General features: G+C 42.5%; 1 protein-coding gene across 1 annotated transcript in view; it reads left to right on the forward strand.

Annotated features, from left to right (window-relative positions):
• The window catches only part of LOC135527872 (contactin-4-like), a 41,843-nt gene extending 26,337 nt beyond the window's left edge, over window positions 1–15,506 (forward strand). The window contains exons 11-22 of the mRNA XM_064956502.1: window positions 2,597–2,724; window positions 3,301–3,473; window positions 6,209–6,326; window positions 6,714–6,872; window positions 7,194–7,343; window positions 8,209–8,279; window positions 9,161–9,395; window positions 9,511–9,626; window positions 11,235–11,415; window positions 11,969–12,081; window positions 14,270–14,438; window positions 14,574–15,506. Of these exons, the coding sequence (XP_064812574.1) occupies window positions 2,597–2,724; window positions 3,301–3,473; window positions 6,209–6,326; window positions 6,714–6,872; window positions 7,194–7,343; window positions 8,209–8,279; window positions 9,161–9,395; window positions 9,511–9,626; window positions 11,235–11,415; window positions 11,969–12,081; window positions 14,270–14,438; window positions 14,574–14,659 (1,699 nt within the window). The 3' untranslated portion in view covers window positions 14,660–15,506. The remainder of the gene's footprint in view (window positions 1–2,596; window positions 2,725–3,300; window positions 3,474–6,208; window positions 6,327–6,713; window positions 6,873–7,193; window positions 7,344–8,208; window positions 8,280–9,160; window positions 9,396–9,510; window positions 9,627–11,234; window positions 11,416–11,968; window positions 12,082–14,269; window positions 14,439–14,573) is intronic.
• The last annotated feature ends 1,659 nt before the right edge of the window (window positions 15,507–17,165 follow it).

A 17,165-nucleotide genomic window follows, 5' to 3' on the forward strand; every position in this document is an offset into this window, starting at 1 on the left:
GGAAACCACTTTTTAATCTAGATTGTGATGTGGAAGTTTTACAAACAATGGGGAAAATGTTGCAAATAAACAATTGAAGTCTGAAGATTACATACACTTAGGCTGGAATCATTAGAACTCGTTTTTCAACCACTCCACAAATTACTTGTTCACAAACTATAGTTTTGGCAAGTCGGTTAGGACATCTCCTTTGTGCATGACACAAGTCGTTTTTCCAACAATTGTTTACAGACACATTATTTCACTTATAATTAACTGTATCACAATTCCAGTGGGTCAGAAGTTTACATACACTAAGTTAACTGTGCCTTTAAACAGCTTGGAAAATTCCAGAAAATGATGTCATGGCTTTAGAAGCTTCTGATAGGCTAATTGACATAATTTAAGTCAATTGGAGGTCTACCTGTGGATGATATTTCAAGGCCTTACTTCAAACTCAGTGCCTCTTTGCTTGACATCATGGGAAAATCAAAAGAAATCAGCCCTCCACACGTCTGGTTCATCCATGAGAGCAATTTCCAAATGCCTGAAGGTAGCACGTTCATCTGTACAAACAATAGTACGCAAGTATAAACACCATGGGACCATGCTGCCTCATTCCGCTCTGGATGGAGACGCGTTCTGTCTCCTAGAGATGAACGTACTTTGGTGCGAAAAGTGCAAATCAATTGCAGAACAACAGCAAAGGACCTTGTGAAGATGCTGGAGGAAACAGGTACAAAGTATCTATATCCACAGTAAAACAAGTCTTATATCGACATAACCTGAAAGGCAGCTCAGCAAGGAAGAAGCCACTGCTCCAAAACCACCATAAAAAGCCAGTCTAAGGATTGCAACTGCAAAATAGAACTGTTTGGCCATAATGACCACCGTTATGTTTGGAGGAAAAAGGGGAAGGCTTGCAAGCCGAAGAACACCATCCCAACCGTGAAGCACGGGGGTGGCAGCATCATGTTGTGGAGGTGCTTTTCTGCAGGAGGGACTAGTGCACTTCATATAAAAAATGGCATCATGAGGGAGGAAAATGATGTGGATATATTGAAGCAACATCTCAAGACATCAGTCAGGAAGTTAAAGCTTGGTTGCAAATGGGTCTTCCAAATGGACAATGACCCCAAGCATACTTCCAAAGTTGTGGCAAAATGGCTTAAGGATGACAACAGTGAAGGTATTGGAGTGGCCATCACAAAGCCCTGACCTCAATCCTGTAGATAATGTGTGGGCAGAACTGAAAAAGCATTTGCGTGCAAGGAGGCGTACAAACCTGACTCAGTTACACCAGCTCTGTCAGGAGGAATGGGACAAAATTCACCCAACTTATTGTGGGAAGCTTGTGAAAGGATACCTGAAACGTTTGACCCAAGTTAAACAATTTAAAGGCAATGCTACCAAATACTAATTGAGTGTATGTACGCTTCTGACCCACTGGGAATGTGATGAAAGAAATAAAAGCTGAAATAAATCATTCTCTCTACTGTTATTCTGACATTTCACGTTCTTAAAATAAACTGACCTAAGACATGGAATTTTTACTAGGATTAAATGTCAGGAATTGTGAAAACTGAGTTTAAATGTATTTGGCTAAGGTGTATGTAAACTTCAACTGTACCTTTGACTGTTACTTTGCACCTCAGAACTGTACAGTATTTTACAAGTCTGAATGAGTATACAGTATACTTTATAAGTATACTTTCCGACTTCAACTGTATGTAGTCTACAATTGTCCCTGATTAGTATTTCAGTAATGTGCCTTTTTCAACATTGTTGCTCGAGTTTCCTCGGTATCTCACTGTGTCCAGACAGCAAGCTACAAGTGAGATGGCTCTTTAGTCATATCTGATTTCATTACCTTTTGGTAATGGCTGTTAATGTGTCGATAGGATCTCACACATGTTGTATAATTACAAGGCCGCAGGTAAAGATTCCAATTCGGAGTGAATCATCTCTCACTGTTGTTCTGCTCTCTTCTCCTTCCCCTATCCTCATTGGCCTTAGTGTCCCACTGTTTATTCTATTAAAATGCACATTTAATCTTTTGTGCTTTCAATAGCATGTCGACCCAACAGCAAATCTGTTCTGCTTCAACTAAGATAATTGCTCTGTTCTGAAATGTGCAAATGTGCTTGTAGAGAATTCAGTCTTCCAGACAATTCAGTTTTAAATTCATGAAATACTTGTCATTCAAACTAGAACATGGGATGTAGGCTATTTAAGCAATAAGGCCCGAGGGGATGTGGTATATGGCCAATATAACACGGCTAATGACTGTTCATAGGCACGACGCAACGCTTATATTGGCCATATTTCACAAACCCCTGGGGAGCCTTATTTCTATTAAAAACTAGTTACCAATGTAATTAGAGCAGTACAAATAAATGTTTTGTCATAACCATGGTATAGGGTCTGATATACCACAGCTTTCAGCCAATCAGCATTCAGGGTCTCGTACCACCCAGTTTATTATCGAGATGAAGCCACAAGTGTTGATGTATTTGAATGCTAATCATCATTTAGAATCCCTATATAACCCATTCAGTGCTATCAAATCCTTATTGATCCTGATAACAACAGTTGTCTGTTCCTTCATTTTTGTCAGACGGACTATTATGGAGGATGGAACTCTCCGTATCACCAACATCAGCCAATCAGACGGAGGGAGGTACACCTGTGTGGCCAGGAACCCCTTTGGGACATCAAGCAGTACTGGTACTCTGGTGGTGAAAGGTACTTTTCCGGACACGGATTTCACTACCTTTTAAGCAGATGGTTTAAACCTGTGTTTAGAGGGGGGAAATACTAAGCCAAGCATGAAATTGATAATGAAATATATAGTTGTTTTATGTTCCTGCTGGTTTGACAGAAACATAACTCATCATCCTTGGTTTTGTCAGCCGTGAGTTATTGGTCACACAGCAGAGGGGAGAAAATCCCTGGCATCTAGAGTAGTGAGGAGAGAGATGTTATGTTCCACCCAAGTCAGATATTTCATGTTGATTTAAAAAAGAGCTGTTGTTTAAATTTGTTGATTTGGCTGTTTTAATAACTGATGGTTGTACATGGAGTATTAATTTGACACCATCATTGCATTATGATGAATTATTCAGTCTCAAGACTATATCAATACAACAACAACAAAATTCTCCAAACATGTTAATTGGATTGAAAGGAATAAGAATTTAATTTAAAACATCTTGTCAACATGATCAGGACATTTTTCCAGCAGCAGGCCTATATTCAAATATTGTAGCACGGCTCCAGTAACACATGATCCTGTGTTTGTTTTTCTGTGTTGTCCAACAGAGCCAACCAAGATAACGGTTCCACCACTGAGTGTGGATGCCACTGTGGGACAGAGCATCGTGTTGCCATGTGAAGTGTCCGGAGACTCCTCCCTGGATCCCACCTTTAAGTGGTTCTTCAACGGCAAACTCATTGATTTTAACAAACAGGACCACTTTGAGATGATAGGAGGGGTATGTACCTACACTGCCTTCAGAAAGTATTCAGACTCCTTGAATTTTTCTACATTTTGACACATTACATTGGATAGGGAGCGTTGCTGCACGGCTATTATCAGGTCTTTCCAGAGATGTTCGATTGGGTTCAAGTCTGGGCTTTGGCTCAAGGACATTCAGTCGAGGACATTCAGAGACTTGTCCCGAAGCCACTCCTGTGTTGTCTTGGCTGTGTGCTTAGGGTCGTTGTCCTGTTAGAAGGTGAACCTTCACCCCAGTCTGAGGTACTGAGCACTCTGGAGCAGGTTTTCATCAAGGATCTCTCTGTACATTGCTCCGTTCATCTTTGCCTCGATCCTGACTTGTTTTCCCAGCCCCTGAAAAACATCAGCGCAGCATGATGCTGCCACCACCATGCTTCACCATAGGGATGGTGCCAGATTTCCTCCAGATGTGACTCTTGACATTCAGGCCACAGAGATCAATCATCAAACCAGAGAATCTTGTTTTTCATGGTCTGATAGTCTTTAGGTGCTTTTGGCAAACTTCAAGTGAGCTGTCATTCGCCTTTTACTGAGGAGTTGCTTCCGTCCGTCTACTCTACTATAAAGGCCTGATTGGTGGAGTGCGGCAGAGATGGTTGTTCATCTGGAAGGTTCTCCCATCTCCACAGAGGAACTCTAGAGCTTTGTCAGAGTGACCATTTGGTTCTTGGTCACTTCCCTGACCAAGGCCCTTTTCGCCCGATTGCTCAGTTTGGCCAGGTGGAGAGTCTTGCTGGTTCCAAACTTCTTCCATTTCAGAATGATGGAGACCACTGTGTTCTTGGGGACCTTCAATGCTGCAGAAATGTTTTGGTACCCTTCCCCAGATCTGTGCCTTGACACAATCCTATCTCTGAGCTCTACGGACAATTCCTTCGACCTCATTGCTTGGTTTTTGGAACCTTTTGGGATCTTATATAGACAGGTGTGTGCCTTTCCAAATCATGTCCAATCAATTGAATTTACCACAGGTGGACTCCAATCATTGTAGAAACATCATAAGGATGATCAATGGAAACAGGATGCACCTGAGCTCATTTTTGAGGGTCTAAATGCTTATGTAAATAAGGTATTACTGTTTTTTTGTTTTGAATACATTTGCAACAAATTCTGAACCTGTTTTCGCTTCATCATTATGGGGTATTGTGTGTAGATTCATGAGGAAATTGTTTTATTTAATACATTTTAGAACGAGGCTGTAGTGTAACAAAGTGTGAAAAAAGTCAAGGGGTATGAATACTTTCCGAAGGCACTGTATATCAATGTTTCCCGAGCCTGGTCCTCCAGTACCCCCAACAATATACTGACCCTGGTCCTCTAGTACCCCCAACAATACACCGACCCTGGTCCTCCAGTACCCCCAACAATACACCGACCCTGGTCCTCCAGTACCCCCAACAATACACCGACCCTGGTCCTCCAGTACCCCCAACAATACACCAACCCTGGTCCTCCAGTACCCCCAACAGTACACCAACCCTGGTCCTCCAGTACCCCCAACAGTACACCAACCCTGGTCCTCCAGTACCCCCAACAATACACCAACCCTGGTCCTCCAGTACCCCCAAAAATACACCAACCCTGGTCCTCCTGTACCCCCAACAGTACACCAACTCTGGTCCTCCAGTACCCCCAAAAATACACCAACCCTGGTCCTCCTGTACCCCCAACAATACACCGACCCTGGTCCTCCAGTACCCCCAACAATTAACGTTGTTGTAGCCCTGGACAAACACCTCATTCAGCTCATTGAGGGCTTGATGATTACAGGTTGAATCAGGTGTGCTTGTCCAGGGTTACAATAAAAATGTGTACTGTTGGGGGTACTGGAAGACCAGGGTCGGGAAACTCTGACCTGTACTGTACAGGAGACAGACTATACACAGGCATCTCTGCTCACGTCTGTGTACTGTAACAGTACACCTACAAGTCAAACAAGACTAGGGCATTTAACATGGAGGCCTGGCCAGGTAAAACTTGTAGCGAGAGATGAAAACTCCCAGCCTGTAGCTGATCTTAGGAGTAGACCACATGATACTCGGTTGGTAACCTAGTGGTTAAAGTGTTGGACTACTAACCGAAAGGTTGCAAGATCACGTCCCCGAGCTGACAAGGTTAACATCTGTCATTCTGCCCCTGAACAAGGGAGTTAACCCACTGTTCCTAGGCTGTCATTGAAAATAAGAATCTGTTCTTAACTGACTTGCCTAGTTAAATAAATACTCCTGTGAACAAGGAATTGAACACGGAAAGGGGGATACAGTCAGTTGTACAGCTGAATGCATTCAACTGAAAATGTTCTTCCACATTTAACCCAACCCCTCTGAATCAGAGCACATATCTATCTGATGACGGGATGTATCCTCTGGTCTGCTGAGCACACAAAGACCCTGTGCTAAAATGGCCTGTATAACACTGACATTTTTACTGTCAGCATCATTTAGCAGAGCTCTTAACGTTCAGGAAGTTGTTTGTTTAACACAAGGACTGTTAGAACCAGTGTCACTCCAGTGTTCCTACCTGCTCTTTTCTCTCTCTAAAGACCTAGCCTGGCCTAGTTCTTCTTGCTACTGCCGTAACGTACAGAGAGATGAAACGTTATCAGAAAGATTATTGGTACACAACATGAAAAATTGTTATTGAATGACTGTATTTGGAATTACTAGTATTGTTGTGAAATTACACTTTGTCCTGTTCTATTGTCATCAGGAATCAGCTGGTGATCTGATGGTCAGGAATATTCAGCTAAAGCATTCTGGGAAGTATGTGTGCATGGTTCACACCGTGGTGGACAGTGTCTCAGCAGCAGCCGACCTCATTGTCAGAGGTACGCACACACTTCCTCACTGTGATGCTACTTTGTATTTCTGACACGCTGTAGCAATCATCTAAAGAGGAATTAGACAACCTCAGACACTATCACACTCTATTCATTCTCTTTACTTCAGCCAACTATTCTCGGTGACATTCATTCAGTGTTAAATAATGACTACAGGATCATCTCTAAATCAATACATTAATTTTCCACTTCTCCTTCCCTTTTGAATAATTTTGTATTTCCACTCATCATTTGAAGGATCTTTAGCTCCGCTGGTTGAAATATTAAAAGTCTTTCTTTTTTGACTGCCTTGCATGAAACTGGTTTAATCCTGCCATCCTTTTTTGGCTGACACAATAGAGCTCTTTGACAGTGGTTGTCTCCCTGTTCTGTCAGGACCACCCGGTGCCCCAGAGGGCCTCATGGTGGGGGAGATCACTGACTCCAGTGCCCAGCTCTCCTGGGGGTCTGGGCCAGACAACCACAGCCCTGTCACCACATACAGCATCCAGGCCAGGACCCCCTTCTCCATCGGCTGGCAGGCCGTCAGGACAGGTAGCTACAACACCAGCCCATCCATTAGCTTAGTGTTCTCTACAGGACATTATATTCAGAGAATGTTTCTGTCATAGAGATATATCATTTGGTGGTTTCTGTACTATGATAATATTGTGAGAAGAGTCCGCTTCGGGGATGATGTGGACAGGAGTATTGCTTTCTTTTTACTCAATTGTTATCTAAGGGGCCTTCTGGGATAAGTTATATTGATTGAATTCTATCACAGACAGTCTTTGATAACATGGATGCTTTCTGAAATGTGATTTGTTGATGGATGAGAATCAATATGTATTTAAATTCTAAATTCTTTAATCCTAGTTCCTGATTCTGTGCCTGGACAGATGTTTCATGCAACGGTGATAGATTTAAACCCCTGGGTGGATTATGAATTCAGGGTGGTGGCTATCAACAATGTGGGTGTTGGAGAGCCCAGCATGCAATCCAAGCAGATTCGAACGAAAGCAGCAGGTACTTTTTAATTCCTTTCTGTCCTCTCGTGGTGAATCTAACTGTCTGATTAGTGTAACTTGTATTGAGTGTTCTGTTCTTCCCCTGATAGATTTCACCATGTAGATCCCACAGTCACTTTTATCGTGCCTTTCTCATCGCTAATTATGTGTAATGAAGACAGAATCAGCTTTGTTCCAATCGACAGACACCGAAACAGGTGTTAATGATTTACCTAATAGGCAAAGAAAGTGAGAACTTGTTCATGTGTTTAGATGACACGGCTGACACAGCCATGTGGATATTGACACTTTTGATACTTTTGCTCATTAGATTAGAACCAACCGAGCAGGATGCATCATACCTTTTAAGCATTTAGATGCTGTGAAATATCCACGCATGCCATCAGGCAATGACTTAAAAGTGTCTATTTTGAGCTGGTTAGCAGAGTGCGTCCGACTGGCTCACTGAACCACAAGAGAAGAGAACACATGGATGTTACACACTGTATTAACAACAGGTGTGTGTGTGTGTGTGTGTGTGTGTGTGTGTGTGTGTGTGTGTGTGTGTGTGTGTGTGTGTGTGTGTGTGTGTGTGTGTGTGTGTGTGTGTGTGTGTATGTGTGTGTGTGTGTGTGTGTAACCTTTATAGGCACGTATGCACAGGCGCTTGTGACAGTATCAGCCTAAATGTAATTGGATTTTTTTTAAACAAGCCTTTGCTTTGTGAATTTAGGAAACCGTATTGTGATTAGGGGCACTATAATAGTGATATCAAGGCTTCTGTATGGTTTTGGAGAAGTAAGGATTCAAATATGCCTTTACTCCCCCCTCTGAAGGAATACACACCCTTATATTAGACACTGTTGTTGTTTCTGTCCATCCAGTTCCTGAAGTAGCACCGGGTAATGTGAGTGGAGGAGGAGGTAGCCGAGGAGAACTGGTTATCCAATGGGAGGTAAGCTTGCTGATCAGATTTATTAGAATATGTCTTCATTGTGACGGCTGTTTTCAAATCACTCTTCTGACATGAATGGGGTTTGACAGAATTCTCTACGGCAATGTGACTTCAATTAAATGGGTTTTAATTAAAACAAGAGCTGTCTTGCCTAGATATTTGCCTCCTCCAAACGGCTCCCCTGGTGTGTAAATCAAAATGCAAGATGCAGCGATGGTGGAAATTGTATGTGCATAAATCTAGGATGATGTCTCAGAATGGGTGTTTCTGTGGATAACTTAAAGTGATTTGGCTTATCATGCAGAATGGTTTAGGAAGTGTGTATAGCTTTGGATATAAAAGGTAACTGCCAAGGAAAGGAAGCACCTTTGCATTAACTCTACAAGTGTCTGGTATATATTGGAGGGATGTGACACCATTCTTACACGAGAAATTGCATCATTTGATGTTTTGTTGATGGTGGTGGGAAAACAGTGTCTCAGGCGCCGCTCCAGAATCTCCCATAAGTTGTTCAATTGGGTAAAGAGATGGTGACTGAGACACACACACACACACACACTCTTCACTGAGATCTCTTATTCTAGCCATGGTAGCCAAAATAATGGGCAACTGGGCATGACACTAAGCATGATGGGATGTTTTAATTGCTTAATTAACTCAGGAGCCACACCTGTGTGGAAGCACCTTCTTTCAATATACTTTGTGTGCCTCATTAACTCAGGTGTTTATTTTGATAGATGCATGTATTAACTTGTTGATGTTATGGAATTTGATTATTCAGAATTTGACTTTTCCAGTTCATATAGTCATTTGATATTCAGTTCACAGCCAATAGGGAAAAAATCTACAATTTATGCCGTCAAAATGTCTTTGTCTCATAGCCGGTACCAGAGGAACTACAGAATGGAGAGGAATTTGGATATATTGTGGCTTTTCGTTCTCTTGGTACAACCACGTGGAAACAGACTGTGCTGCCTTCACCTGATGCATCAAGATACACCTTCAGGAACGACAGCATCCCTCCCCTCTCCCAATTTGAGGTGAAAGTTGGAGTCTACAACAACGAAGGAGAAGGCCCATCTAGCCATGTGGTTGTAGTGTATTCTGCAGAGGAAGGTTAGTTCCTTTGACTATTGGTCAAGTTGTTGATGAAACGGAAAGTTTGGGTTAGTTTGACTTGAATGTTTACCATTTTTTGATAATATTCTTGGTGTCATCTTTTCATGTTTAGAGCCCTTTATAGCTCCGTCCAGAGTGTTGGCCCGGGCGCTATCAGCCTCTGAAATCGAGGTGTACTGGGAACCCATCCCCCAAACAGCCAGCAGTGGGAAGACCATTGGATATGAGGTATGAAAAATATCCCAACATTCATGATGCTGGTAGAGAGCCGAAAACAACATGATATATATTATCCTCAGTATGATTGGCTCTGCAATGGGTCGGCATGCATTTAAATAGAACTGCCAGTGGCAAAAACGTGACATCTCCACTACCGTGTAAAAATGCTTGGGATACGGGTAGATTTCTCACCATCTAATCTGGAGAATGAAGAGGTCTGTCCAAAGCTGTTCTGGTCTCCCAAGGACCCTTATACCCTGGCTGCTACCCTGCCTGAGTAGTGTTCTATAAATCACCACTCACAAGTGTGAACATCATATGTCGATTTCCACAACAAGCATTGTCCCTCATGATGGAACTCCCTGAGGATCTTACCCGTTCTTCCTTAGTATAGCCCGGGACTAGCTGCCTATAGGGAAGGCCCAGGCAGGGGGGCAGTATTGAGTAGCTTGGATGAATAAGGTGCCCAGAGTAAACTGCCTGCTACTCTGTCCCGTATGCTAATATATGCATATCATTAGTAGTAGTTAATAGAAAACACTCAGAAGTTTCTAAAACTGTTTGAATGATGTCTGTGAGTATAACAGAACTCATATGGCAGGCAGAAATCTGAGACAAATCCAACCAGGAAGTGGGAGATTTGGTTTGTAGTGGTTTGTAGTTTAATTTAAGTGATTGCCTATTGGACATAAATATGGATGTAATCGAACAAAACAAACATTTCTTGTGGAAGTGGGAGTCCTGGGAGTGCATTCCGACGAAGATCAGCAAAGTTAAGTGAAGATTTATAATGCTATTTATGACTTTTGTTGACTCCACAATTTGGCAGGTAACTGTATGGCTTCCATTTGTGGCTGAACGCTGTTCTCAGATTACTGAATATTGTGTTTTTGCCGTGAAGCTTTTTTGAAATCTGACTCAGTGGTTGCATTAAGAACAAGTTTATCTATAATTCTATGTAAAACATGTATCTTTCATCAAAGTTTATGATGAGTATTTTATGTTATTTGATATGGCACTCTGCAATTTCTTCGGATGTTTTGGAGGCATTTCTGAACATGGCGCCAATGTAAACTGAGGTTTTTGGATATAAATATGAACTTGATCGAACAAAATATACATGTATTGTGTAAAATTGAGTCCTGGGAGTGTCATCTGATGAAGATCGTCAAAGGTTAGTGATTAATTTGATCCATATTTTTGCTTTTTGTGACACTTCTCTTTGGTTGGAAAGTGGCTGAATGCTTTCTGTGACAAGTTGCTGACCTAACATAATGATATGTTCTGATTTTGCCGAAAAGCCTTTTTGAAATCGGACACTGTGGTTGGATTAAAGAGAAGTGTATCTTTAAAATGGTGTAAAATACTTGTATAGTTGAGGAATTTTAATTATGAGATTTCTATTGTTTTGAATTTGTTGCCCTGCACTTTCACTGGCTGTTGGCAAGGTGGGACGCTAGCGTCCCGAACGATCCCAGAGAGATTTTAACTTGACCTTCATTGTTCACTCACAGCCCCTGTTCATCAGGTCCAGAATGAAATCAGCAAACAACAGTGCTGGAAGTGTTTCTAATGCTGCCAGGAGGTCTGGGATAACCTTCATGTCTTTGGTTCCAGGTGCTTTGTTGGGAGGAGGGGGTGCAGGAGAGTGATGCTGAGATCGTGAAGGTCACGGATACTGTGGCCCTTCTCTCTGGACTCATGGGAAGTACATTGTATCTGATCTCAGTCAGGGCCCAGAACAGTGCTGGAGCAGGGCCTTCTAGCCCTGCAGTCAATGTCACCACCAAGAAACCACGTGAGTTTTTTTCTGAGATGGGACAGCTGTCACATGCAATTTGAGCATTTCTCTCTTTACAAGTCCGCTTTCACGTTCATGAAGCCTGCATATCCCACAGAGGTTTACATTCATGGAATTGTGGTAAAATGCAGCAGGATATAATACGACTTCAATGCCTCTGTGAATCCTCTACATCAACAGCACTGCTGAGACGAAACACAGTCATTAGTGTATGGTCTTGACTGCGTGTTGACTGCAGACTAATGGATGGAATTGGATTATCTTATACCTACAACATGAATTAGCAGGGCCCTCTTTTAGAAAATTACAATAATCTGTGACAAGATGCTGTTTGTCTTGATGTCTCATGGAGAGGAAGCATGTTTATGAGCTTATCAGAGTTAGAGGCAATCATTCAGCCACTAAACTTGTACCCTTCTAGTTGAGATTTCCTTCATACAGCAGCGATAAGGGGATGGTTAAAGTGAGAAAGTAATTTAGGAGTTATTTCAGCTATTGACGGAATGTTACGTGACTAACTCGTGTTGCTATATGATTGCATATCTTTCAGCACCAAGTCAACCTCCAGGGAATATTGAGTGGAACTTGACCAACTCCAAGATCTTTTTAAAGTGGGAGCATGTCAAGGCAATGGGAAATGAGTCTGAGGTGACAGGATACAAGGTGAGTGTTGTCAGTGAAATAGCAGAATCTTTGAAAACTAGGAAACAAATGCAGTTTCTTGGCTAATCTCAGCAGCTATGTTCTCTAAAAATGACTCCCTGGTCGCAGTGGAAATGTAAACCACAGCACTTTCAGTATCACATATGGATTGTCCCCGTCTGGCCGTACAAAATTAAAAAGTCTGTTCCCTGTGACAAGACGCAAAGCAAACCTGTTTCTCTGTTTCTCCGTGATACATTCAGTGAAGATTCCTGCCTCTCGATCTCCCTGAATTCCGCAGTAGTAAAAAGACCTGCTGTGTTTGAACCTGTGTAACAGGAAGCGTTTCATGTCATCCTGGGTATCTGAACTCTTGGAGCATTCAGCAGAGAATTATGACTCAGAAAATGTTCTGCTTTCTTTTAATGTATACTTTTTCGAATTGACTGATCGGATGTGGCTCAGAGAGCAGGTGAGGAAGCAGCTAGGAGCCTGTGAAGCTCCACATTCAGACATCAGCCTTCGCTGAGCGCCACATGGGGGTCATACCCGACTCCACGGAGCGCCACAGTGAGACACCAGCCTCCACAGAGCACCACAGGGGCACACCAGCCTCCACAGAGCACCACAGTGAGACACCAGCCTCCACGGAGCACCACAGTGAGACACCAGCCTCCACGGAGCGCCACAGTGAGACACCAGCCTCCACGGAGCACCACAGTGAGACACCAGACTCCACGGAGCGCCACAGTGAGACACCAGCCTCCACAGAGCACCACAGGGGGACACCAGCCTCCACAGAGCACCACAGGGGGACACCAGCCTCCACGGAGCACCACAGTGAGACACCAGCCTCCACAGAGCGCCACTGGGAGACGCCAGCCTCCATGGAGCACCACAGTGAGATACCAGCCTCCACGGAGCACCACAGTGAGACACCAGCCTCCACGGAGCACCACAGGGGGACACCAGCCTCCACGGAGCACCACAGTGAGATACCAGCCTCCACATAGCACCACAGTGAGATACCAGCCTCCACGGAGTACCACAGGGGGACACCAGCCTCTACGGAGCACCACATTGAGACACCAGCCTCCACGGAGCACCACAGGAGGACACCAGCCTCCACGGAGCACCACAGGGGAACACCAGCCTCCACGGAGCACCACAGGTGAACACCAGCCTCCACGGAGCGCCACAGTGAGACACCAGCCTCCACGGAGCACACCAGCCTCCACGGAGCCCCACAGGGGGACACCAGCCTCCACGGAGCACCACAGTGAGACACCAGCATCCACGGAGCACCACAGTGAGACACCAGCCTCCACGGAGCACCACAGGGCCACACCAGCCTCCACGGAGCGCCACAGGGGGACACCAGCCTCCACAGAGCGCCACATGGGGGCTACGTCAGCCTCCGCTGAGCGCCACATGGGGGCCACGTCAGCCTCCACTGAGCGCCACAGGGATCCACCCCCTCCACTGAGCACCACAGGGGGCCACATTAACACCTCACACTATAATTTGCAATTCATGGCATCCTCTGGAAAGAGCCTGCATTAAAAATACAATTTGACTGATCAAGAAAATACTATTTATTTTTCTGAAGAGTTTGGCTTCCTCTGAGAAGCACTTTTTCTTTCTTCAAAGAAACAGTACAGAGGCATTATCCATAAATCAGTAATTTCTCTTTAAGGTTAAACGACTTGTGTCGCTTAAATCAGTATTAATCAGATACTCGCCATGATATTCCTTCACCCGTCTCAAGGTTTTTGAATTTATTATGGATCCCCATTAGTTCCTGCCAAGGCAGCAGCAACTCTTCCTGGGGTCCAGCAAAATAAGGCAGTTTATACATTTTTTTTTAAACATTACAATACATTCACAGATTTCACAACACACTGTCTGCCCTCAGGCCACTATTCCACCACTACTACATATCTACAGTACTAAATCCATGTGTATGTGTCTGTATAGTGTGTATGTTATCGTGTGTGTTTGTGTATGCATGTGTCTGTGCCTATGTTTGTTTTGCTTCACAGTCCCCGCTGTTTCATAAGGTGTATTTTTCTGTTTTTTAAATCGAATTTTACTGCATCAGTTACTTGATGTGGAATAGAGTTCCATGTAGTCATGGCTCTATGTAATAGTTTGTTCTGGACTTGGACTGTGAAGCGACCTCTTGTGGCATGTCTTGTGGGGTGTGCAGGTGGTGTACCGTCAGAACTGGCTTGGAAAGAGCAGCATGGTGGAGACCAACAGGACCAGCGTGGAGCTGCAAGTCCCCTCTGGCGAGGACTACCTCATTGAGATCAAAGTCTTGAGTGGTGGAGGTGATGGCAGCAGCAGTGGCCCCATCAGGATACCAAAGATGTCCAGTAAGAGATTGCTGTTTTTGTCTTTCACCATTCACAGGATAAACTTTTGGGTTTCCAAAGTGCCTTAAACAAATGTCTATCTCATAACTATGAGTCACCCAGGTATGCTTGTTAATGTGTCTTTGTCTTTTTCAGGTCTTAACTCAAAGGGCCATTTCAGCTCAGCTCCAATGAACATTTGTGTAGTTATGTTTTTTACACTTTCAAGGTTAACTTTGTAACTTAAAATGCCTTTTATAAACTCTAACTTTGAGAATCATCTACTCATCAAAGTATGTGGCAGATTATAACAAACTGATATTTTATGTGTAGCATTCACTTCTCAAGAATGTGAAATCAACAGCTTACTATTTAGAGTATTCACTGTTACAAATTGCCTTATATTTGGATGCAGCTTTGTATTAATTTGTCAACCAAGCTTTTGAGTGTTTTATTTCACTAGATATTATGCAGAAAGGTCAGGCTTTACATATGAGAAGATTGTTCTAATGTTTGACAATCTACATGAGCCTGGGCTATTTGTGTCTCATCCCTGTGTTCTATGTGCCCTGTTTATTTGTTATTGTACAGTAAATGTTCTGTTAGGATGACTCAACTGTTGAAACGACCATGGTTCATTCAGAGGTTGTCCTTTAATTTCTTCATGAAGCACAGTTACTGTATATGGTTTGTCTGGCTGCTGTCAATATTCAGCAAATTCGGTGAAAAAATATCAAAGTTCTGTGGTATTTGGACATTCTTGAGGTTTTACATATTCTATCATCAACATTTAACAGCATCATCATGGTCAATATGACCATCACAGACATACTGGATCAATATACAGAACTTGTTGATAGCTGGGGAAGATTGTATAACAGGTTCCATTCATTTAACTCTTTCTCCATTTTCAATTGTTTGGTAATCAAGATACTTCAAGTTGTGTGCTTGATAGCTTATTTTTTGTTTATTTACCATAAATGTGATATAGATGTTGCATAAGCCTTTTAATACTATTGTATTAACAAACTAAATGTATCTCTGTGAGATGTTATTGAGACTGAATAAAATGTTTCACATTGAAATGTCTATTTTTGAATGTGTTTTCATTTTAGATGTCTGTACCATTTTGAAAGTGCCAGAGAGAATGACAGCCATCATTTACAGGAGTCAGTGAGACATCCCTCTGCATTAATGGTTACCATTAAGTTACCATGAACAGGTAGCTACACAACATTGATAGCATGGGTGCATGGGTCCCTCACCCAGGTTTTTATTTTTGAACATGATCAACATCTAACTGAATACTTTGGTCCTTGGCTAGCATAAAATGAACAAATCCAACTCCTACAGTATAGTGTCAGTCCATGCATGCAATTTGGATTGTTTCAATCAGAATTGAATTACCTGAATTGGATTTGATGCCCTGCAAATGGCAGAGGACACTGACCCGACTAATGAAAATTGGCAGTTATACCCACAAACATCATCCAGTGCTTTACAGAGTCTTAACAAGTCATGATTATATGTAGAGTGTATTTTAGGGTAAGGGTTAATTGTGCTATGTCTATGGAGAATATAACAACCTTTCTAACAAGAGAAAATAATGTCTCTCTTCATGCCATCCCAGGGTGGTATTTGTAAGCAGCTCAATACTGCTGAATGTATGGGTAGTGTGTGGATGTACCTTCCCCACATGAAACCAATCAATATGTGTATCGTAGGCTTCAGATCTATATGGTTGCCTGGAGACGATCTCAAAGCCTTTTGCATACTGATTGTTAATTATCAATAGCTCATGAATACAGAAATGACAGATTATTTTCCAGATAGTTTTAGATTACTTGTGAGAAAGGAAAATCAAGCTTTGAAATGCTCATGTATGAACTCTATTGAACACTACTATTATGATATGATTGAAGTAGGTTCACTTTGTCATGAATCTTGCTCTGGAGGCAGAACTGAGCAATTTCTGCCAGATGGGCCAGCTGCAAAGTCAAAATTGCCTATGTTGTAAAGAATCATAAAAACAAAAATGTGCTTTTTGAATTTAATTAAAGGTTAGGGTTAGGTTTAAAATCTTATTTTATAACTTTGTAACTGTGCCAACGAGTGACCACTATGCAGAGCTGCCTCCAGAACAACATTCATGACGAAAAACACTAACCTGCATGATTGAAGGCTCTCCACATTTTTTTCAGAGAGAACAAAGATTGTCTAAAAAAACAAATGGATTTGCAGCAGGCAATTAGAATGGCAAATACACAGGTAATAGGAATAGCAGGTGTCAAAGTAAATCCACAGTTCCATTTTGAATCCAGCTAAATATTGTTTAATTTGTTGTTTCTTTCTGCCAAATCAATGTATCATGTTGTATACATGATATTAGAACGCTGATATCTGATATTGTTATATTTCCTTCTTACTATGTTACACGTCAACATTAACAGCAACAAATTGACCTGCTCACACACAGGATATTCTTCATAGTGTGCTAGGTAACGTTTTAGATATATATCATTTGCTGACCTAAATATATTATATTTTTACAAAGCACTGTGTATCACATGACAGACGACATTTCCAAGAAGAGGCGTGACATGAAGACTGTGTGACGTTTATGCCATAGCAGAGTACTGTAAGCGTATTCCAGCCAGCCACACACAGGAATAATCTTGTCATGTTGGCTGACAGGTAAGTGTCTGGACATGGACATGAATCTCCTGATACCTGCTCTAACTCTTGAGG

The sequence above is a fragment of the Oncorhynchus masou genome, chromosome 5 (assembly GCF_036934945.1).
Source record: "Oncorhynchus masou masou isolate Uvic2021 chromosome 5, UVic_Omas_1.1, whole genome shotgun sequence".
NCBI classification, from domain to species: Eukaryota; Metazoa; Chordata; class Actinopteri; order Salmoniformes; family Salmonidae; genus Oncorhynchus; species Oncorhynchus masou.